Below are 24452 nucleotides of genomic sequence, written 5' to 3'. Positions count from 1 at the left end.
CTAGTTGGATTTCTGAAGTGAAGCCACCTGTTCAACGTTGATTTACTTCTAGATAAAATGCGAGCTAGCAAGCCAGGGAGCCCYTAGCCTAGGGTGCAGGTAGCAGGCCGTGTGAGTCATCCTGATGACTCTACTGGGTCTGCTGCCAGGAGTGAGGCTTGGCAAAATAAAGCCCTCTTGCCTTGGAATCTCTTGTCTCTGACAAACCACCTCCCTTTTTCCAGGAAAGCAACAGCAGCTAAATCAATATATGAGCGTTTGTGTATTCCTGCAGTTCACGTGTGTGTGCAGAGTAACTTTATGTCTTAGATGCTGGAGGGCAGGACTRCTGCTCGGAAGGATATTGCCAGGCTGGAGAAATTGGGTTGGTAGGAACCTTCGGAAGTCAAATTTAGTCTTTCCTCTGGGATGGATTAGCCCCGTGTTGCAGTACAAGTTGGGAGCAGCTAGGCTGATCTGTGGATGTGGGATGGAGATGTGGATGTGGGATGGAGAACCTCTGTTCTTGGAGATGCTAAAAACTTGCCTGGACAAGGCAACATCCAGCTCAGTTTGAGCTAGATGCAAATATTTCAGTGCTTGTGGACAAATGTAACTGCTTGCACACTTCCTAGCCGTGCTTGTGGTCCCCTTGGTCAATGCTCAGCCCAAAGACTATAGATGTTTCTATTACAGCTTCAAGGAGCGTTTTAGTTTGCAAGAAGGAGAGAAAAAAATCAGATGCTGCTAGTGAAAAGTAGGAAAAAAAGCTTCGGGAAAAATTGATCTGGGTTTCTAGTTTTTGCTTATTGCTCACTACTCCTTCATTCCTGTTGCCTTTAGTAAATGCCTTTTAAGAAAACCTCTCATTTTCAGCTTGGAAATGAAACCTGCAAGGAAAGCAGTCTTGACATGCAAGATGATGCCACATCTAAGCATCCTTGGGTGTTTTGCAGATTTTGGTGTTGATAACATTCTTCATTACTTTCACGCTATATATTACTGTACTGAATCGTGTATAACCCTGAGCAGAAAACAAACAGTGATTTTTCCATGATGATCGAGAATCGATTATTTGGGTGTAATTTTTGAGTGATTTGGCATCCTTAAGTGCTAAGGAGATAATATTCATTTGAGTTAATTGTATAAAATGGGAGGAATTTGGAAGAGCAGACATAATTTCTCAGTGTATGTGTACTTGTAAATGCTTTAGTGGCAATAAATGGAGACATTAAAACACATGAAGGTTGCTCCTGTAGGAGGAGTGTCAGTGATATCTTCTGATCAGAAAAGAAATCTAATAGCCAAATATTCATAGCACTAAGACAATGGATTAATTTGGGGATTTTTCAGGAACAGAACTGGTTGCCTAGCTCCAGCTCATCAGTGATGATGATTTCCCTCTATTTAAGACTTCTTTCTATAAGCCAGTCATGCTCAGTACAGTATCTCCCCTTCGTTGTTCACCAAGGACCATCTTTTCCTGTCATCAGATTTCACATAAAACTTGTTTTTTTTTTCCAAACTGTCTGCCACAGCTGTAAAAAAAATTAATGTGAGACTCTTGCTGCTCAGCAGAGTGATTGCCGCCAATTTAGTTTTTGTATAAGTTTGAGAATAGTTTGAAAATAGAGTTTCTCAGAAGTAGAATTATGGGCAATTAATTTCCTCCAAACATCCTGGAGCAGATCTTTATCATTCTGCTTCTGATGAATGCACCAGCGTGGAAATATCTTGATGCCTACCCTTGATTCATCATCACTGCTTAATCTTCTGTCTTCCATTGGAAACTGGAAAACCAGTAGAAAGCCAGGTTCTCAATAACAAAGTAATGCTGAATGCAAGAGTAAAGCTTCACAGATGACTAAAATGATCCCGATAATTTTAGTGTTAACCTTCCTTTAAAATGAGATCCTCTTTTCAGTTCCCAGAGGCGTTGACATGAGACAGTGCTGCCTTGCAAGGCAACAATGCAGAAAAGTAATTTAATTAGACAAACTTGAGGCATTTCCTTCAAATGGAGCTGAAAAATACCATAGTGACATTTGTTCATGGTCTGGGGCATTATAGCTCCTCAGTGGTGGCCACAGCTTTTCCTGAATGAAGCACTTGGTGGGTCCRTGAAGAGGATGAAGGAAGGAGAGGGAAAGTATGAAGAGGAGGAGGAAACTGGGTTATTAGAACTAGAGAGATTATCAGAAGTTTCCTTTTACCTTTAGGGTTAAAAAAAAAAAAAAATCTTTTTAGCTTTAGGGAGTACCTTAAATTGTTAAATTGGTACGCTTTATTGAGGGGGAAAAAACCCTATATATTTATACATAAAAGGTCCATGTAAGAATTGGTTCCTRTTTCTAAAAATCATATTTAGATATCTTTTTGGCAACTTTTGGGGCCCTTCCTGCTGTTTTATGGGCTTCATTGAAGTATGTAGGGTTAAGTAAGCTGGAATTTTCATGCAGCTGAGAAATTGGATTAGCTCTTTTGTTGTTGTTGTCTAAAAAAAGATTTTAGCTGAAACCCGCTAGGTCACCCAAAGCTTGCTAGCACATTTGTATGTGTATRTGTAAAAAAAGCATGTTTGGGTATAATAAATTTCTGCTCTAACTATGACTAAGTGTCATATGGCATTTAAACTCAAAGCAGTAAACGCAATTTGGAATTTTTCCCCAGTTTTGAGGCCCCAGTAGCTAGACGAGTTATATATTTATGGCACTGATATCAACATCTGGGTATGGACCTGCAAATTGTTGCAGAATAATTGAGCCTGTTAATTTACAGCCTGCGAGAGCTGGTGATCAGTGCCCACATGGGTGCAATTACCCACGTAACTCAAGGCAGCGCAACCTGCTTTCATTAATAGGTACCTACCTCAAAACACCTCCTATTTATTGCGCCAAGGCGTCTGCAATGCTCTGAGGAGCCTATTTGTTTGTCTTTAGTATTAGTTAAATATTTTTGTGCACTAGAGAATAAATGCTTAGCAAATGGTGAAACAAGGGGAAAATAAACAGGCGTTTGGAGGCGTTTTTCCTGGAGGAAATACTCGGATTTCCCTGGGGTGACCAACGTGCTGCTTCTCAGACCAGCGCGTTGGGGAGGACAAAGCCTCTGGTGACCCCTTTAAGCCTAAGACTGAGTAAATAGGATCAGACAGCCTGTCACGGGTGCGCTCTAAATCAGACTTGTTAAACTGCTTTTGGTTGCAAAAAAGGAGATTTAGGCCTATGCAGGGCCTTGGATTAGTTCAGTCCAAGCAAAGTCGGCTCCTTACTCTGGATTAGGGTTTGGGTTGTCACCTGTAACTAATTGAATAAAACCCAACAGCCTCTTAAGCAGATCACACCAGGGTGATAGGACAGAATTACCAGAGGTCTGTGTACATCCAGTGACCACTGTTGCTTGTGTGGCCTTCTGTAAGAAGGWTCTTCTGTCCCCATCATGGGCCATGTTTGCAGGTTACCTGATGCGGTTTTTGGAGCGAGTCACGTTTTCAGTGGTCTGTAACTCTGCCCAGTTTTAACACTTAGCTCTGAAATACYGCTCAGTGAGCACGTACCTCAGGCAGTACAATTGGGGAGAATTTGAGCCAAAATGGCTTGCCCGTTTCCAAAATATGATCCTGCTTTTGTTTGCTGCCTCTTCTTTCCCCTCCTTAGGGAGGTGGTCCTCCCAAGCTTTCTCCTGCTGCCTTGAGGCATAGGCAGGGTTTTAATGAGAGGTGGAGGTCTTGTGTGATCACGTATGTCCAGTGGCTGAGGTGTCAGAAAAGCAGGACATATTACAGGGTGTTGAGCAGCAGGATTGCTGGAGGCAACTGTGGGAAACGTGTTCCCGGCGTATCAGAAGGGCTTAATGGGATGTTTTTGGGTGCATCTRTGTTAGTTTTTGTACGTCCTGGTGATTTTGCTGCTGCTTCAAAGTCCAGAGGAACTCAGGATTTCACAGTAGCCATCTCTGCTTTTTTTATTTCTGTATTGCATGCACAATTCACAGACGGAAATTTTAAATTTTGTGTAATTTTACTGTTGTGTCGTAACTATATGGTGGTCTGCCTAGGCCTTGGACAAAGAGCTTGGGCTAGATTTGGTCTCCAAGCCTGAGTTTTGGGTTTATAGCAAGAGCCACAACCTGGCAAAGTGGACATTGGTTCATTTGTTGTCAGCCATCCTTTCCCAGGAGAACTGTCTTGCTGGGGCAACAAATTAAATATATGAGGAAATGGGGCAGGATGGGTTTTAAATATGAGACCTTAAGACAGGTCAACTGTGTGACCAACCATAAGCTGGGTGGCTGGGCATGGAGAACCCCAGTGGTTCTCCATTCTCATTCAGGCCTTTTCCTGGGTCTGAAGGAGAAGACACCGCATCTTAATCTTCTGCCCTTCTCCAGGTCTCACTTTGTGGTGCTGCTCTGGATCTAAAAAGCGTTTGGAAGCTTATTGTGTGGAAAAACTGTAAAAAGAAATGTTTCATTGCAGCGACAAAGCTGATGCAGAGCTAGTGATCAGCTATAAATATGTAATGTTTCTTGAATTGTTAATAAACTATTTGCAGTTTGGAGTGTGATGAGCCTTAGTTTGGCAGTACACAGTTGGTTTGTTACTCAAGTATTCCAAAATTGTGGCATTTTTCATTGTCACTTTCCTGTTTGTTGTTATTTATATTAATAGCTTTTACATAAAGCTTTCYGTTCCCGAAATGTTAAAGCACTTTATGAGCAATGGTAAGTCTCATTATGCTTGAAATTGTGGCAGAAGGTGACACGAGAAATCAGTAGCAGAAGTGGAAACAGAGCCACGTTTCCCATCTCCAGCTCAGTATCAGTTCCTCAAGCACCAACAGCTGCATGAAAAAAGTGTAGGAGAAAATGCAATAAAAATGGAAGCACAAATCTTTTATATACTGAGAAAATAAGCTAAGAGCTCATATAAATCTAATTATGTATTTTTCTTTCTTTTTTTTCCCTTTTGGATATTTTCTTCATCTGACTGGCTGCCAACATTTAGAAGAAATGCATATTCCTACTCCTATTACTTGTAAGTACCTGGCTTCAGATGATGGTTCCTGAGCATGCTAACTGTTTCAATTTGTGCTTTCTTGCATGCTTTTCTCTTATCATTTTTTTTAAACCATTCCATGTATCCTTGTCTGTCTTCCAGCTTGCACTTTATTTTCTCACTTCACACCTCTTATATTTTCCCTTTTTTACCCTTTTACCCACCTCTGTGCCTGCAGACACCCGTGCAAATGGGCATAGATATGTCAGTTGGCATTTATGGTTCCTCACGTGCTAATGGACAAGTGCAAGCTGTCCCACTCCACTTGCACCCTTTTGGTTGTCTACCATATTTAGCCAGACTGCAGGGAGATTCACACCTAAAAGCTGTTGTCAGGAATTTCTCAGCCTTGGATATAAGCTTTTTAAAAAAACACGTGAGGCTTCTGAACACTCTTGATGCTCTTTTGCTACCTGGGAACCAGGAGTCAATGATTCCTCAGCAAGGAGAAAACTGTTCCTGGAGCTGCCAGATCTGGAGCTGCAGTTTAGACTTTAGGCTCGGGTTTTCAGACCTAAATCACCTCTCTAACCTCATCTAATGCTGCTGCTGCATAATTAGAGCAGTCATTAAGGCACATGAAAATGCTTTGCAGATGACACCCCMAGAGCCAGCTGTTGCCTAAAGGTCTGGAAACGAATCAGGTTCAGACTGTTCCTGCTGTGGTGATAGTAGTCAGAGGATCAGGAGGAGACTKGAGTTGACTTCTTTTCCATGTGAGTTGGTTTGAATAACGGGGTGAAGGACTTAAGTTTAGTCTCCCTGTTTACCTTTTGGTGCGACATTACTTCTTGAGGTGGCAGATCTGAAAATATTAGAAAGAGGCACCTCTTCCATTTGTGGTTTATACAGCGAGCCCAACTGGGCAGTGTCTGAAGTCCACACTAGTGAGACTTGACTCTACTCGGTTGTATAAGTGTAAGTGCAGAGTAACTCCCTTTCTTCCAAGCTTCACACCAACTCACCAAGAGTGGCATTTGACCATCAAAATTTAGAATGATTTCCTTGAAAGTGCAACTAAGTGTTAAACTGGTGGACGCTTTGAACATAGAGGTGCTTTTCCTGCTCACGGCTCTCCTGTGTGTTTCCCAGGGCTGTCACACTGGTGCTGTCTGTGCTGCTACACTGTTTGTCTTTCCTTATGACCAGCCAAGGCCATTGCCTGCAAAACTCAGTCCCCAGCCTTCCCTTCCAATTTTGTCATCTTCCTGCAGGCAGTATATGATCAGATTGTTCCCTGCTTTATTAAATCTAGAGTTTCATGTATTTAAGAACCGTGAATCAAATTCTGAGGCTGTCTGACCCTGTTTTACAACTGAGCCAGTGCTGCTTTAAGTACCCAGCTGAGGATTACTGCTCTACGGAGAAAGTGAGGACGTGGTGGGGCTCTCTGTTCTCTGTCTTACAGTGGGTGGATCACATATGCCAGGACATTTCTTCAGGGATCAGGAGAGTGACTCAAGAAAAGGGAACAAATAAGCTTCTGGAGATCCCCCAAGCCTGAGATTGTAGAGTACGGGCTATATACTGATTCAATAAGGTGRATGTGCATCATGCAGTGTATCACAGCAGGTGGAAATCAGAGGGGCCTCCAAGGCAGGCGAAGGTGTTTGTAGCACCCACCAAAGCACTGAGTGGACATAAGGCCTAAGGCTGCAGAAACCCTGTAACTCTTTCCTCAACAGCCCTCCAACCTTTCTGTGGAGAGGTCCTTAGCAGTTCTGTGCTTGTGGCATGCCAGGTATCCCACCTAGCATGGGCTCTGGGACATCCTTCCAGTAGGGGTGACACCTACAGAGTCATCAGATGATTCCACTTGTGCCTTTCAATATTTGATTCCTGACCCAAGTGTGACCTAATCCCTAATCTGGCAAAACCAAGTGGTTTTCTTTCTTTCTCTGGATAATAATCCATGTTTGAGGGACACTAGTGAAGGAAAAATGCAGGCAAATCCAAAAAGGAGCAGATGATTAAAGTTTAGTTTCACGTTCCACATAAAACGGGGTGTTCTACTGTGATTGCAGATGAAAATCTAAAATTGTGAAGGGTTGCTATCTTAGGCAAAGCTTATAGAAATTGCCAGAGCCTCTTATGAACAGAAAGAGGTTTGATTTAAGTTTATTTGAAGTGTTGTGAAAATAAGAGCAGCAATATGTATATTGTGAGGTTTTTTTAATAGAATTGGTTTCTGTGGTATGACCTCATATGAATGTTTTAGTCCTGAAGCAAATTTGAATTGAATGAGTTATCAGTAGTGAAAAGCAGGTTCTCAAATAGATCTGCTGGCAGACCTTTAAATACAACCATATGGACTACATTGCTTTATTTTTAGCTTCCATTTCTGGACTTCAAAGTTGTGCTGCTTGGAGTAATTCTTTTCTGCTTTCAGATAATTCCCCTTAACTCTTTCTCACCTGCTTTGCTGTCATTTTTTTCTTGTTAGGGAGCAAAATTGCTTGCATTTGGTTTATCTCCAGGAGGCTGATTCTGTAAGATGGTCAAGTATCTGCGAGTCCAGAGAATCCAATAAACAAAAGCAAAACACTTATAAATAGAGAAGCTTCATGCTACTTTGTGCTTATTGAGTAAACAATACGGGATTTTTATACAGTAACGTGTCATTAAAATTTGCCTATGGTAAAGGAATATTATGGTAGTGAATATCTATAGCACCGATTAAGTGGAAATACAAACCTAGGAAGCCTCTTTTCCTATCTTGGGCAGCATGTGGGGTCCACATCATTTTGTGCACCTCAGTTCACCTTCATTAAGCTAATTGCAGAGGCTCTGACAGAACTTGCTTTACCTGGGGCAGGACCCGCTCTACCTGTGTAGGATGTGCAGGTTAAATCCCCCTCCCTTTGAGGAGAAAAGAAAATGGGAGCTCTCGATGCACCAATAACCAAGCTGAGGCTGGAAACAACTCAAAGGAGTTACTCTATATTTGTGCTGAGATTTTTGCCTGATTTCTACAGAATTGCTTGCTCTTTCACRCTGCATGTGAGTTTAATATGTTGTAAAATGCAGTTTGGTGTTATACTGTTGAAGTTATAGGCCATAACATTGCAGCATGTGCAGTATGACCTAGGAATGCCTGAGATAAGAATCCTTTTTTTCCTGTTTTAGGAGAAACTAAAACACAGAAGGCATTATATATGCTTTAAAGTAGGCTGKACATTTAATCATTGGCACCTCATGTTAAGTATTTTTCATTGCAGGGATTTTATCAGTGCTTCATTATTTTCTCACAAGGGTAAGAAGTGGAAATGTTGGCATTGTTTCCTATTATTACTTTATTTTTAATCTTTCCGCTGATTGTAGGTACTGTGTTAGAGAATGACATTTCTCGAGTGACACCAGACCAGAGGAGAAATCCATCTGGCAGTAGATGGACTCATGGACGTGTTACAAGCACTCAGTTTGATGTTGGTTCTGAGAAAAGGACTCTCAATGGGAAATACGCTGCTTTCCCTATCCCTGCTTTGGCGAGAGTGCTGAGGAGCCTGTTGCGATGTAGGAAGCACCTGCAACTCCCACTGTAATTTCATGCAAATTGGAGCAGTTGCAGAAATTTGAACCAGGAGTTTCTCTTAATGGGAGAGATTCTATCAAAGGCATTATGCTAAATTTATACCTGCCTTTTTTTCTTTTTTTTTTTTCTTTTTGAATTGCAGAATTTTTATGCTAAACTTATTTTCGGTGGTTTTTGGGGGGCATTTGAAAAGAAGTATCAATTCCATTTATGATTGCAATTCTGCATAAACATGTGTATGCATGGATATATTTCTGTAGAAGGTGGGATCTGTCTGTGCAGGTCAGCTTTTAAATCAAAATTTTAGAAAGAAACTGATTTTCTTCATTATCTGCCAGAGGAACRGAATAATGAATCAGTGGTTATACCAAGCTAATGCAGGCCAAAAAAGAAAAAAAAATCTGGGCATTATGTGAGATTTTTATTTACAACATGTCCTTGGGGTAACTGTTAGCCCAGGCTTTGAAGRGAGATGTGCTTGGTTAATCTCTTCATATGAGTATTTTCTTCTGCTGTGTGTCTCGTGCACTCAGCTGTTCCAGTGTTGGTACCATTGCAGCTAAACATCCTTCACAGATGCAAGGACTGATTTGCCCAAGGAAGTGTTGGAGTCCCCCATCCTGTGCTCATACACTCCCTAAAAAAATACCCCTGTGGCCACAGTAACTTTCCAGGTATTTGAAGACCATTTGAAGGGCAGGTTTCTAGGTCTGCCTGGCTTAGTGGTCTCTGCTTGACCATCTCCAGGTCAAGCATTACTCCAAAAGATTACTCCACAGCTCTCAGTGCAGTGTCTAGTTTACTACCTTTTGTTACACCTACATGGATCTGTTCATCACTGGGAGCTGACGCTGAGATAGGGGAGATTCTCTTTGCAAAACCAGTGTCCAGCCAGCGCTCCCSATTGAGCATTGTGTGGCCTGCCTTGGATTTGTGCAGATTTCCCAAAAAAAGAGCGAACCACCTCCTGGCAGGCTACTCTACACAAATATCTAGTAGGAGTTGTGTAGCCTTCCTAAATTGCTTATTGGAAATCACGGCGCTAAGCAATTTTTGTCTGTGGGAGGAAATTTCATGTTTAACTTACGGGCTCTATACCTAATGTCTAAATTACCTGTGCATGCAAATCCACATTATAGTATATATAATCTATCCTTGTGAGACATCTAAAATTAAATCTGTCAACGTACACGTAGAGGAGCTCCTTAGGAGTGGCAGCTTGAGATTTAACGTTCTTGCTTGTAAAATTGATACGAAAAGTTAGAAAAGCATTTGAAGCTGCTTTTAAAATAAATTCCTGCAGTTTATCCAGACCGCTACAAATTGGAATCTGATCTAGGAACCACTTTAAAATGAAAGTATTGCTCAAAATTTCTGATTTATTGCTGTAGTAGCAAGTGCTTTCTAGTTGATACAGCCCTCGAGTGTTGGGCTGGAAATGCTGTAATTTCTCTATGATGTTGTAGCAGCTTACATTTGTTCCTTGAAGAGAGGTTTCAAAAACAACTAAATCAAAAAAATTTTTTTTTGCACAAAATTGGCATTTTATTTAGGCTCACTGCTCCTAGTCCCTGTCCTTTAGCTTGGCCAACTCCCCCATCGTGCAGCCGTTGCAATTTTATCCCCTTTCGAGCCCCTCTGTGTCTCATCGCTCCCATGTGGAAAGTGCCCTTCGACGTCTTCATTTGACCCCTCCGTATTGAGCCAAAAGGGGGAACCCAGGAACCTCTGTCCGCGGATTCGTGTGGTCCTTTTGGCACATGTCCCGTGCACTCCAGTGTGAAGCAGCCATTGATCTCACCTTGTTGACATCTCAGTCTCGTCATCGCGTCCGGACTGTATCAGCCGCCTCTTCCGAATCTCTCCCACTCCCGTGTTTCTTCCCCCTTTTCCCACTCCATAATGCATGAGGCATCTTCTCCGGGACGGTGACAGRTCAGCAGGGAGCCCCATCCCGGCAGCCTGCGATGCGATGAGAGCTCTCGGGGTGCCTTATCCTTGGAAACGGCCTTTTTGGAGAGATGCTTTTCCCCTTGCAGAGACACTTGGATGGGCCAGCAAGGAAAGCTCTGCCTCTCTGGGCCTTTAAGCTCCATCCTTAGTGCCACCCACTTGGTTTTATAATCCTCCTATGAATTACAATGCCAGGAATGACCAAAGAGGCTTAGTCCTTTGCCACTGCTCCGTAACAGTGGTGGAAAAGGCACATTTAGCAAGTGCGAGGCCCTTGGTGTATCTGACCAGCTTAGCACGGAAGCCCTCAGGACAGAGGTGTCTTCCCGAGGGCTCCGTGAGTGGGAGGAAGGTGGAGGCGGCCGGGAGAAGCTCGCGGCRCCTGAGGGCTAGCGTGAGAACTTTAAACTCATGTCACCTTTTCTTTTTAGGCATTCAAGCCAGTGTTTTAGGGGCCTCTCTGTCTTCTACAGGACCAGGTAGAACTACTTTGCACAGGGCTTTTCCTTTTCTGTGTATATATTTTTTTAGTTCTTTCTTTTCTTTTTTCTTTTCTCTTGTCAGCAGACCTTGGGGGAGCTGGTCTTGGGTTTGGGGGGATATTTTTCCGCATAGAGTGTGAAGAATGTGTTACTGGGAAAACCAAGTTTGCCCGTTCCAGCTCTTTGTAGTGTTGTGGTGTGTCTGAAAATGGTGCAGAGCTTGGGCCCTTGGAGGAAATTATGGCCAGGAGTGATTTGGTTGGGATTTCCTCAGGAGTTCCCCAGGCCTCCCCTGGCACACTGGAGTGCTTGTTGTTAAAGGCGGCTGCATTTTGCATTAGTGTTTCCCACTAAGAAAGTTTAATTCCTGTTTGCAGAGTCCAGGTAACCATGTATGATTAGCAAACCTTAATGGATTAAAGTGCAGGCCAGAGTTAATGTGCTGCAAGGCTGTTGCTTACACAGGCACGAGGCAGTGGGCTTGCATGGCTCTGTTCTGTGGTGAATAAGCCAAACTGCACTAGCTTTGCTGTAGCTGGAAAGTCAAGCTTGTAGCTTCCTTAAATGCCAGCTTCCTGCTTCACCACACAAGACCTGTTCCAGCCCTCACATCYGCACCTGCAGAAGTGAGGGCACCGTGGAGGATTTGGTGAGACTGTGAGGTCCAAGCATGCCAAGCACCCTGTCRTGATGTCCCCAAGGGCTGTGGCTTTGTCTTCAAACCACTACAGGCAGATTCCCACCTGGCTGAGCAGAGATGGATGCATTTGTTTGGTAGTTTGCGGAAGCTGTTGGAATTTCTCCATAAATTTATGCTCCCCTGCTCTGGATCACGCAGCTTGSCTTAAATAGTAGTTTCCCCCAGATGCAGACCGAGGTTTGGGTCCACTTTGACCCTTCCTTGCAAACAACCCAAATTTCCCTTGCAAATGGCCCAGCTGACCCATCTCACAGTGGGCTGGAGCTCCACTGTCTGCTTGAATGTGCTCAGAAATGCCAGCTGGCATCTGCTGTGAGCAAACAGGGCTTGCTGCACGGTCTTGCAAGGAATGTCCTTTCAAGAATCCAATGAAGTTTAAAAGATGGGCAGCACCATAAGCATGTCATTTTAGTGAAGGAAAACCTCTTTGCAAAAAGATTTAGTTGTTAGGATTTTTTTTATCTTTCTTTGACTTATGGGGGGGAGGGAAGAGGACTAAAGTTCCTACTTARAGTAATCTGTTTTTCTCCCTTTTATTTTGTTTTATTTTCTTATCTGTGGAAGCCATGTAAGCAAAGTTCTCTGCCAGTGCTAGGGATTTGTGTGGTATTTTTTCAAGGTGTGGGTTGGAGAATGTCACACATTCATTTTTAAACAGTTTTGTGCTCCGATATGAATGAAGCACAGGGCAGTCAAATGTCAGGGGAAGCTTAGCAGCGCTTTTGCTGCTTCTCTCCATTTTCTTATTAGCTGTGTTTGCTTAAGAGGAGCTGCTTATACTCTTAGCTTTGGTGGTGGTTTCAGAACTGGCAGCATTTTGGCTCTTGTCAATGTTTTTTTGGTCAGCATAGAAGATACATTCTGCCAAAGTAAGTCTGTCCGGACAATTTTTTGAGTGACTTCAGCCTTTTATTTTGCCCTGCTCTTCCCTGACTCTGGTTCTAGTGGAGGCTGCTGTCCTCATTCCTTCTCTTGGGAAGAGGAGAAACGTCCTACTTGACTCCAGTTCTCACCCTTCAGTAGAGTGCTGGGTGATCAACCCCACCTGGGTGCAGGTGCCCCGAGGGATGGGTGCTCACATCCCATTTGCAGCTCTAACCACCTCATCCAGTGCCTGCTGGACATCCTGGAGTGGCTTCCAGAGCTCCATGGCCATCCCTGGGGACGTTGCAGCTCCCCTTGCTGCTTGGGTTGAGAGATGCTGCAGGGACAGCTCAGCTCAGGGTCACACGCTGCCACCACGATGCTTATGGCCTTTCACAATTAGGTGATCAAGCCATGGGTTTTCTTCTTGTGCTACTTGCCACATGCCCTGCATGTCAGTCCTAGTGGGTTAACTGTGTTTTTGTTTTTTTAATATATATCTCTTATTTTTTGTTGTTGTTGTTAACAAGGGAAACTGACCTTGCTTTCTCCCCTCTTCAAAATGCCCCAAAGGAAGCTAGCCAAGAAGCAGAAGGAGACTCAGACCAGCACGCAGAGGGAGATGGGCCCCGTGGCTACGTCAGACAAGACTTCTACCAAACTCAGTGCTGTTCACAATGAAGAAGCTTTTTCTTCCAGCTGCCAAGATGTTAATGGATTCAGTAAGTTTAACTTGCTTCCAATGGATATATCCCCCTTAGGGAGCTCCAGGGTCTTCAGAGGACATATTCCTATTGACTCACAATATTGAAGAGTTAGGAAAGACTGTGGTAGACTTTGTTGCAGAAGCTTGCTAGAAATCCATCTGAAATGTCTTTGACACTGCCCTTATTTTAACTGTCAGATAGGTGGAGAACACTCCTGCTGATTCTCAGTCTACTGAAAATAATTTATGAAGTCTGTTTAATTACATGAGACAGTCAAAAAGGCACATATTGTTCCTCAGATCAACTCACTTAACTACCTTCTGGGATGAAGCAACATTTTCTGTATGAAATTGTTGTGAAAGAAAGCATGATCTTATGGCTAGGGAATGGCAGTGGGATGAAGGACAGCATTTCTTCTGCAGTGTCCTCCATTTCTTCTTTGCAGGAGGTCAGTAAAATGAATCCTAGTTAATATTTGCAACCCCTCAGATCTCTGTAGATGGAAAAGTACTGTGGGCAAAGCGACACRAAGATGTGCTGCAGTCAGCCAAGTCCCGGACTGAGAGCATGGTGGATCTGTAAACTTCTTCATATTAAATAAATGTGAACTTAGAAATGATGGTAATGCCCGTCCGCCTTTTGACAGTTAGCCTTAGTTTGAAAGAGGACTGGGTCTGAAACACAAGTGTGTACCGAAACTCTCTTGTCTGTCGTGAACATCTCAGCGAAGCGTTTTTCCCTAAATACTAGTGAAGTGCTTGTGATACAAAACGTTATTTTTTTTTTATCGTTGAAACCTTTCTTCGTAATCTGAGATCGAGCAAGACAGGCTGAGTGAGTCTTCCTTGCACCTCTGTGTGGAGGTCACGCCGAGATCCATCTGCGTAGATTGCTGCTGTCACTCTCTGTAGCCTGCCTGCTGGATGGATAAATAGGTGCTTGGCACCTCCAAGGCCAGCAGTGAGGACTTGTCTCTGCTTTTTAAATTGACTTGAGTCGAGATCTAATTCTTGCAGGTACTGAGTAGTCGTATCTCTTCAAGAAGACAGCAGGACTTGTCAGTGGTTCATATCTTTGAAAGACAAGATAGCAGAAGACAGTGTTGTAGCAGGCATCCTAGAAAGAGCGAACAGTAGCTTGGGTTAAAAGTGTGGGAATTGGAAGTTCTTAGCACGTCCTTCAGGCGAGTTTTTTAAAGCTTACTTCCAACCAGAAAGCAACAATCATGGAGGAGCCTAAAATATGCCCTCATCATATATTTTTTTTGTCATTTTAAGGGACTGATTAAAACAGCTGAGTCATTTACTTGAAATGACAGCTATAGAAACTTTTTGCAAAATTAGTTACAAAATATTATCCCGTCACGTTTTTTTCAGTGCTCTGCTTGTTGGGCATCATTGCAGATTTTGCCAGTACCTCCCTATATGACACAGCCTGATGTAAATCACAAGCTGCTCTAAAATATATATGTATAAGTATATATATAAAAAAAAAAGAGCAATAATTACCAGTAAGTTTTCATGATTTCTCCACACTTTCTGCCGAGTCCAGGATGCGGACGTGTCAGAGGTAAGTTCTGTTTTGTGCAGCAGTGTGCACAGGCTGATACAGGAGTGGGTTTAGTGCTGACAATACAAATGGAAGAAGAGGGAAGAAGACTTTTTTTTCTCTTAAAAAGTCTTAATGGAATTTAATACTTAAGGATTTCTGTAGGACACTAACTTCTGAATAGCATAAGTAGGATTACTTTGTCACCTTTCTTCTAACTGATATGAATTTACAGGGTGAATCAACTCTTTGCCATTGAGAATTACCATCCTCTTGGCTTTATGATGAGTWAAAATATTTATTTCTGCACCTTCTCCATCTCGGTGCTTTTTATTTTTTCACCGTAAGCTGATGCAAGTGGTATCAGCCATAAAGTCAGGGTTGCTGGGTGAAATGGGGTCCTTCGCAGAGGGCTGCTGCCCTGCATCAGTAACAGGGGATTGAATTTTATCATTTGGCAGAGGTGTTTGTTATCAAATATAATTATGTTCCAGGAAGATCGGTAACCCCTGGGCTGGAACAGGGAGCTCAGGTTTTGCTGAAAATTACAACAGAAATGGACATTTATCTTCTTTGGCCCAAAGCAAGGCTCCTTTCCCCTTTTTTCCTTCCCACATTAGTGGTTCTTATTCAGGCAGGATTCATACTGATGTTATCAAGGTTGTTACCGGAGAGGTTTTATGGAACTGACCTGTGTCTCTGACACCATATGGCACCAGGAATAAATATTTGCTGAACGAAGAGCTATTCCAGCTTGTTAAGTTTTATCCAGAGGTAATGTGGAGACGAAGCAGGCTCATCGGAGTCCATCTATTTTTCACAAATATTTTTGTGGTATTTTTTAATGCAATAATGATATAAACCCCGTAAAGGTAAATGGTGATATCTGCAGTATTTGAGATAGCTCCTTAGTTAAAGTAAGAACTTTCGGAAAATGCTCATTTTTTTCAGTGTGGCGTGGTCACATTCAGGGCTCGTGGGTTCAGTGCAGGGTTATTATGAAACCAGGTGACAAATACGCAGCAGGGAGAGCCCAAAATTGCCCACGTGCATCTGTGCTTTGACCAGAAGGGTGCGCGAGGGGTTGTAATTGCTCATAAATTCTGTGTAATTTGGCGTCCCGTCGATGTGATGGGAGAAGCAGCAGTATATCATCTCCCTAGTGATGCACTAATGATCTGCCCTGCACACGGGGACTGCTCTTCCAGCTTTGCAATGATGATGAAATGCTGCTGATGGGGCTGTAGATAACACAGGCCAGGCAGGGCTGGTCCAAGGAGAATGCTGCATCACCTGCAGAGCCATCTCAACATCCCTGTGGACTTGCTGGCAGCTATGCTTTGCTTTCCAGATCATGATCTCTTATGCAGCCTTATTTTGGCTAGAGGCTGATGTATTRGGGCATCCATAACTTTTGTGACATCTTAGTTTGGGAGAAGGCTTTTTTCCAGACCTTAGAAGGAATGAGATTGATGCAGATTGGGTCAGTAGCCTTAATGGTGCAGGTCAGTATGAAGACAGTGTGGAGGAAGCTGCAGGGGAGCCCAGGTAGGTGTTAACGAGCACCATGGAGCAGCTGTTGTGCTCTGACTAGTGAGAACTAAGAGAAAAGAGAGAAATACAGGGAAATGCCACTCAGGGCGGTAAGGATCATCTTTCACAAAGATGCTAAACTCCCACCTCTCGGTACCCAATATTCTTTAATAATGAATGAAATTTAGAAGTCTTGTCATAATTCAAAAGAGTTGCATTGAGGTCTAATTCTTAATGAAACTGCATAGATAATTTTTGCTCTTAGTTAAGGTACCTGCTAAATACAACTGAAGGGCTAGGATCATGACTTGGAGATGTTTTCATTAAAAATTAAAAAAAAWATATATATACACAACTAGTTATAAAGCCAAATGTCAAAAGTGTAGAAGGAAATGAAAATATGGTTTGTCTAAGTCAAAATACAAGAGCACCTTTATTGGTTTTCCTGGTGGTTGGTTTTCTATTGTGGGGGCCTGGAGGAAGAGTTGTTTTTGGTGTTAGCAAATTCTATAAAAGTTAGGAGAGGACCATCTCGTAGATAGGAGTGGACCTCCACCATGCTGTATGACTAAAGGACCTCGTGCCGCTCATTTGAGTGTTTCCCACAACATGCACATGTGCAGAAGACCCTCTGGATAGGTGACTGTGCTGTGAACACATTTGAACTCATCCCTACCTGATGGGTTTTGCAAACAGACTCTTTAAAAATGCCCTTCAAAAGCTCTGTTAACCGCTCAGTGCCCAGACAAACAAATGACTCTCTTTAGATTTTCTCTTATACACCTTAAAAGTGGCCAGGCTTCTGGTGTAGTAAGAGAAGAGTCTGAGGCACAAAGGAGAGGAAGCCCCGGGTGGGTGATGCTCTGTGGTGCAGAAGTTCTGCAGGCTGAACTAYGAGGCAACCGATGGTCTTCACGGGGTTGCAGATGGTTAAAGCCTTGAAAATAGGGCAGGAAAATACAATATTAAAGTGAATTGGTTTGTTGGATGAGTATAAACAGCTTGGAGGCAATGCCGCAGACCTCTTGAAACTCCCCAGCTAGTGACTACCTCATMTTAAAGAATAACTTAGATTTTGAAAGCAATGTTTGCTTTAGAAATGCAGAAATTGCTTCTGAAGTTGCTTTGCATACTGAGTTTTATCTGCTTCTGTTGGATTAGGGAATAGTTATTYCTCTGTTATCTGTGGTCATCTTTCTGATGTGCCGAGATGTTGTGTTAGCTTGTTTCCCATCGTTTTGAGAAGGGAGATAAGAAGTGTCTGCAACTCTAAGARTGAACACAGAGGGACAACAAAAGAATGTGATTTCAGAAATGACAGATTACCATAAAAATGTGYGTGTATGCTGTCCTGTATATAAACCAACTTCATAAATTTGTTGTCAAAAAATAGACAAATTCTATAGCCATGTAGAATTGATCCTTGCCTCTTTTGCAAGTTTATTTGATTAATTTGGAAACTACTTCTGTGTTCTTGCCCAGAGAAATAGGAGAGAACAGGGATGCTTGATCTGCTCAAAGAACCCATCTCACAGCGGGGAGAATTGTAGGAATCRCGATGAACAGTTTTTAGGTGAAGAACAAGTCCCTTGTTATCTTGAATCTTGGTGTTAAGAAAAAAATATATWCTGCCTTACCTGTACATTTGTGAAGAACTGCAAAATATGCATCTAAAATAGTTTTGTGATACTAGTGTACGTTATGTTTCATCAGGCTTGCTTTACTGTTAATGCTGCATTTACTACTTTGTGTTTTATTCTTCTTTTTTAAGGATCTTTCTCCCAGAGGCAGAAACATAAGGTTATTCCTTTGKTTTAAAAAAAACAAATGGATATAGAGACTATAGTCTTGCACACTGATTTAAAATAACCATAATACAGTGTTTGGGGTGTGGAATGCTTGTATTAAAGGAAATCCATCATGATGACATTGTAATAAATGTAATATGCATGTTGAGACGAAAAATGTAATTCATTGTGRTAAGCCTTTTATATCCCATATTACTGTGTTCYTTGAGGAACATGCTCCCTGATCTTCCTCTCTCTTAATATATGTCTAAAGTCTTTTCCTTATGTCTTTCCTACCTAGCATCACCCTCTCCTTGTTCATTTTCTGTCCAAAGCAAAGCCCTTCAGAGCAAATCTTTGTTGAATTCCTCCTATTCAGGTACTAGTGCCAGACTTTTATTTCACTCCTTAATTTTCTTTGCTTTTGTGCGTTTCCCAATATGACATATAGACTGCGTCCTCTGCGTGTTAGATACCACTAACCTTGTTTTCATTTTTTTTGTAACTTTTTTCCTATTGATCTTCTGTTGATTTCCATTGATCCGTGTCGTGTGGGTGAACGGAATTTCATCTCAAAGTCTCATCAGACACTGTTCCATCGACCACGCTGCTAGGTAAGAGGACAGGTATGGTGTGCTGCACTTCATTGCAGAGAAAACCCACTCATTGTGCCTCAAAAATGCCTCAGAGAACACAGTTAACTGGCTGGGCTCCAAAGTCATTATTTATCTCGTGCTCAAGAACTATATTAATTCAAAGGCCTTTTGTAGGATTTATTTTTTATTCTTTATCGTTATTATAATGGTGATTATATGTCTTTTACAGAAGAGCTGTTTCATTGTTGTTTCTTTCTTTGAATGGGATTTAACCTTCTAGGCGAAATTTCCACATGTTTTCTTGCATTTTGCTTAGTTTTAGCTTGTGATGGTGCCTGTGCATGAAGCTCAGTCCTGTGTGTGTTAGGGCTTGCAAACAGGAGTGAGGATTTGCATGGTCAAAGCAGGTGGGAGCAGACTTCTCTTGGACTCTGTTGTAAATAGAAATATCATATGGAGAAATCAGAGTTTTAGCAAGTGACTGCATCTCGTTTTATGTATGCAGTGAATTAAAYGCTAAATACTCAAGCAGTCAAGCATAGATTGGAGAGGCTAATAGAAATAGTAGCTGTAAATGTAGGCTGTCCTGTGGCCACCAGTAACTTTAGTTAGATGTGTTGAGCATTTCTGAAAACAAGCRCCTGTTGTTGAAGTGGTGGAGCATCCAGAGTGCAACTCTTAGCTCTTGGAGCTCTAAAAATAACGTGCTCTGAGTTAACAGAGATGGCAAAACTGGCAGAAACTGCAAGGCAGTGAAAGAAGCTACTCAAACTGAGCTGGAGTAGACCATCTAAGGTGAGTAATGGCAGCATCTGAGTGAGGTGTTCTCGCTGGGATGTGATGCTGCCCATCCTTGGGGCTTGCAGGCAACAGTCCTTCCATGGAGCCTCCGGAGGATGATCAGGATCACACTGGAGTCTTTAGTAGAGCTGTCATTTCGGATTGCCTACAATAACTGCTCACTTCCAGACACACTAAACGCCCGGGCCTGTTTTAAACATTGCTCGGTGCCTCTTGATGGCCCAGGGTTAGCGTAGGGGTAAACTGCAGCCCATCACCTGGGTGTCTTCTTGCCTCGAGGACTCCTGCTCGAGCAGGGACAGGCTTGAAGCTACTGCYGCTATACGGACATTTATCCAGGTAGCTATCGGAATGCCGACTGCAATAAATGAGCCCTTTYTCCCACAAGGTTTGCTCTTATTTTCCCAGAGACTCAGTGATGTCAAGAGAAAAGTCTGAAGGTAGATGGATGTTTTGGTTGCAGCCCTTTTTGAAGTAGTGCTCAGACCTGGAGCTTTGCTGGAAGGTGTCCAACTGGAGGTGTCCTTACTCTGAGGGACAATGAGCCATCTGGAGATRCAACCTGTGCCTCCTGCAGTGGAAAACAGGTCTCCCAAGACCCATAAAGCTTTCAAAATAGCAAATTTTAAAGGGGGGAGAAGGGGAGGAGATGAGAAATTGGGAATTAAACTAGTCTGTGCTTGTGAATTCAAAATTCTTTCAAACTTAATACCTGCTACACACCATCTCTGGGGTGCATAAGAATTAATATCCCTGTTTTGCACATGGAAAGTCAAGCACAGAGCATTTAAGACATGATTTACACAGGTCATTTCGCTGGTTCCACCTGAGCTGAACAGCCCAAGGTGCCATGGAGCAGCCCTGAGCTTTGAGCAAATACCTGTCCTAGGACTTGGACAAATGAGAGCTGGGAACTGCTGTTCTGACTCATCCARGGGAACTTGGGCAGACTGYTCAACTGGACMGTGAGAAACCTCATGAAGTTCAACAAGGGCAAGTGCAGGGTCCTGCACTTGGGGAGAAATAACCCTGGACACCAGTACAGATTAGGGGTTGACCTGCTGGAGAGCAGCCCTGCAGAGAGGGACCTGAGCGTTGTGGTGGATGACACGATGACCATGAGGCAGCAGTGTGCCCTGGTGGCCAACAAGGCCAATGGGATCCTGGGGGGCATCAAGAAGAGCGTCTCCAGCAGGTCAAGGGAGGGGATCGTCCCCCTCTACACAGCCCTGGTGAGGCCACGTCTGGAGACTGTGTCCAGTTCTGGGCTGCCCAGGACAAGAGGGATGTGGAGCTGCTGGAGAGAGTCCAGCGCAGGGCTACGAGGATGATCAGGGGCCTGGAACATCTGCCCTAGGAGCAAAGGCTGAGGGAGCCTGTGCAGCCTGGAGAAGAGAAGGCTGAGTGGGGACCTGATCAGTGTCTGTAAATACCTCAAGGGAGGCAGAGAGGAGGAGGGGGCGGCCTCTTTTCAGTGGTGGCCAGCGACAGGACTAGAGGAAACGGCCTCAAGCTGAGGCACCAAAAGTTCCCCAGGAACTTAAGGAAACATTTCTAGACAGTGAGGGTGCCAGAGCCCTGTCACAGGCTGCCCAGGGAGGTTGTGGAGTCTCCTGCTCTGGAGATCTTTAAAACCTGCTTGGACGCAGTCCTGTGCCCCGTGCTCTGGGTATCCGTGCGTGTGCAGGGGGTTGGACTAGATGACCTCTAGAGGTCCCTTCCAGCCTTAAGGATTTTATGTTTATATGAAAATAAGTGTGTTTTTTGAAGTTGACCAATAATTGTTCCTGGGAAGTAGAGAGAGATGTTATAAAGGGCCTCGGTCATCTCACCATCATTATCAGGCTCTACCTGTAGTCCACTGCTGTTTGCTCCCCTCCACGATGCCTTTTGCTCATAAAAGTTCTGTGTTTGCAATGACAGATGACTCGGGGCTTGGCCATTGCATGGTTTGTTGAAAGTAAGATATAATGAWTTTTTTTGTTTTGTTTTCCTGAGGGCCTCTGCCCTATCCTGTGCTTGGTCAATACTTCTCTGTATAAGCCTTTTTTTTTAGCTGTGTAACTTTGTTAGCTTTGTATTTTAAAAAGTTTTGTATTTAAATGTTTTGCATACGTTTCTATGCTAGGGAGACAAATACTTAATACCAACAAAGGAAGTAGATTTTTCTACTTTTAATACTCTAAGACCCTTTTTATACAAGTAATGTAATAGAAGGTAGTGCAGACCTTAGAGGATGTCCTTGAAGAAAAAATGCATGGCCAGGAGCTCTAGAGATGTTGAGCAAATGCCATCAGTGCAGACTTTTGGGAGGAAGCAGTGTGTCCTTCTCTTCTATCTATTAACATCTGATTGCTGGGCACATCACCTCAACATCCTATTTCCACCTTTGAGGGAGTTTATTCTTTGCTGTCTGGTGAATATACATATATATGTGTATGTGTGTAGGTGTTTTTATATATAATGGGTTTTTTTTGAGATGRAAGTGCACATATGTAAGCTGATTGCCAAGTTGATCTTTAAAATCTCTTAAAAATCTGGAGAAAAATTTCTCTAGAAATTTTCCTTTTTTTTTATCATACACATGCAGCTTCTTCAGAACATTTGAAATGAAAGATATATCCTCCACTTTGTCAAGCGTGGTGTCAGGTTTTTTCCAGAGGAACGTGCCTTGCGTAGTTGAATTCGTGTTTTTAGACAAATGAGGGTTTAACTCGGCTTTGCCATACGATGCTTTGTACTGTGTATACCGTATTACCGTAGAGCTGGATATTTATCATACAATAAAGCCCCGATGTGCACATAAAAGCAAATTAATCTTACCAAGTACCACCGTATCCCTACTGTAATGGGAGGAGATATTTGCCATGCCACAGCCATCCTTGGAAGGTGTCAAATAATTGACGACCCTTACTCTAGTAGAGAAGAGATTGGATATGTGTGTAATTAAATCCATCACAAACACCACTCGGCATATAATTTATTTTGTGCAAAGGATGTCTTATCATATTACACACTTGCCAAAGCTAAGAGAATAAAAGTATAAGCAGAGATGCTAGGCCTGTCATTATACTGAAGCAAAAGTTTTGGGGGGAAAAGGCTGTATTCAAGCTCACGCATCAGTGCAGCCTTGTTCTAGTTGTTTGAGTCATAGATAAGGGTTTTTTTTCCCTAACAACGAATCAAAATGTGTGTATATGTGTAGATATCAATCTCTGGCCAACAAAACTGTTTATGAAACAAGATAATGTGCTTGAAAGGATCTGAAGTTTCAATCCCAGACGCTGCTCGGGGTGAACAGGTCCCTTCCCAGCAGTGTGACGGGAACATTGCCTCATGCTCTGACCATACCCAGCAGACGCTGGCCCGCAAATCTAATTTCTCATCTGTTTTTTCATCATTTCTGTGACATGTGTGGAGGAGTTTATCAGCTTTTCTTGGGAGGCAGATGCATGTATTTTTCTCATCTGGGCAATAAGGGTGTATAATGAAAGGTGGTGGAGCAACAGGCAGGCAGGCAATAATATCCTGCCCTCGGGTTGCTCATCACCAGGGGAAGATGCCATCCATCCATCCATCCTTCTTCAGCTGGAGCTTCTCTTGGCACACCCTGCTCTGCTGTGCTTCTYTTAGCACCAATGGACCTCACAGGTTGCTTTATTTGTTATTTCTCCCGAAAAGGAGAGAACCACAGAGTACAATTTCATAAGCAGGRAGAGTGTGTAGGAAATCAAAGTGTAGCCAATGTTTCTTTGAATGTGAATATGTACATTTGCACCCCAAAAGTGGTAAACCGAGACCCCTGAAGCATTTCACAGTCAAGTTAGCTATAAGGGAGGCAGTGGATGTAGTTTTGTTTTTTAATATGCCATACATAGCCCTTGAGGACATTCTGTGAGCTCACAGACTCATCATGAAAGTGCCATCTTCCACARGCCAAAACATCTGCTTTGATGATGGGCATCTAGATATGGGGAGCGAGAGCGGGACCTCAAAAGTGTTGCCAAACAAGCCAGCAGACTATTTTTCTGTTGTAGCTACTAATCCTAGAAATGATCCTACTGTATTCAGCATGTTTCTAATGGCATACCAAATACTTCTTTCATTTACAGCTGCACCAGAAGAACTTGGGATAATTGGGCTTGTTTTTAAGAGGGACCTGGAGCTCAGAACATTGTGCCTCAGTGAGACCTCAGAAGCTCTCTCCTTTGATTYACTTTATCAAAGAGAAACTGAGGAAGTGATTTGATCAGTGCTTGCGTGGGACAAGATTTCAGATACTCGAGGGGCCCTTTAATCTACTTCAGAGAAGGTGGAATARGATTTAGTGCTTGGAAGCTGAAGCTAGACAGAGTCAGCTTGCAATTATGAYAGGCTCAACAGCAGCAGATTAGAGGTTGGGATGGAATTGCCATCATGGGAATTGTTTCAGTTTGGGAGTGTTTCTCAAAATTGTGTTCTGCCTGTGGAATTCAGTGAAATTTCACACTTTAGGATCCTACGAACAGAATAAGCTCAAGTGACTTAAAAATAAGGTGTGAATGTGAAATACRATCCAAAAACATGTGTTACATGGTTTTTTATTCTTAATTGTTCTTGAGTGCTATTGTGAATTATTTCTAAAAATACCTGTTTTCATTATTGTTTTTTTTCTCATTGGAAACTTGCATAAGAGTTTCTTTAGAGGTGCTATCAAAAATGTAGGCTCATTTGATCTACAGACCCATCCATATGTGCAAGAAAAGGTGGGGATGCTTGCAAGCAGGGGGATGGAGAGGACAGCATGTGGAAAATTAACCGTGACTCATTCAAAGTGTGCCAATTAAACCAAAAGTCTGGTTTTGCCGAGGGGCTGCTATTTTTGTTGCCTTTCCAGTAATAAGAGTGTCAGAAGAAGCAAAATGGGTTTTATTG

General features: G+C 42.8%; 1 protein-coding gene across 1 annotated transcript in view; it reads left to right on the top strand.

The window, feature by feature from the left end:
* Window positions 1-24452, top strand: part of PTPRT (protein tyrosine phosphatase, receptor type T) — a 288987-nt gene that overhangs the window by 226225 nt on the left and 38310 nt on the right. Inside the window, exons 15-19 of the mRNA XM_026042039.1 lie at window positions 4948-5014; window positions 10952-10999; window positions 13140-13288; window positions 18443-18520; window positions 18720-18755. Coding sequence (XP_025897824.1) covers window positions 4948-5014; window positions 10952-10999; window positions 13140-13288; window positions 18443-18520; window positions 18720-18755 — 378 coding nt within the window. The remainder of the gene's footprint in view (window positions 1-4947; window positions 5015-10951; window positions 11000-13139; window positions 13289-18442; window positions 18521-18719; window positions 18756-24452) is intronic.

Source organism: Nothoprocta perdicaria, unplaced genomic scaffold (assembly GCF_003342845.1).
Source record: "Nothoprocta perdicaria isolate Ctin4 unplaced genomic scaffold, notPer1 scaffold_3, whole genome shotgun sequence".
NCBI lineage: Eukaryota > Metazoa > Chordata > Aves > Tinamiformes > Tinamidae > Nothoprocta > Nothoprocta perdicaria.
This window is presented reverse-complemented; position numbering and strand designations above follow the sequence as displayed.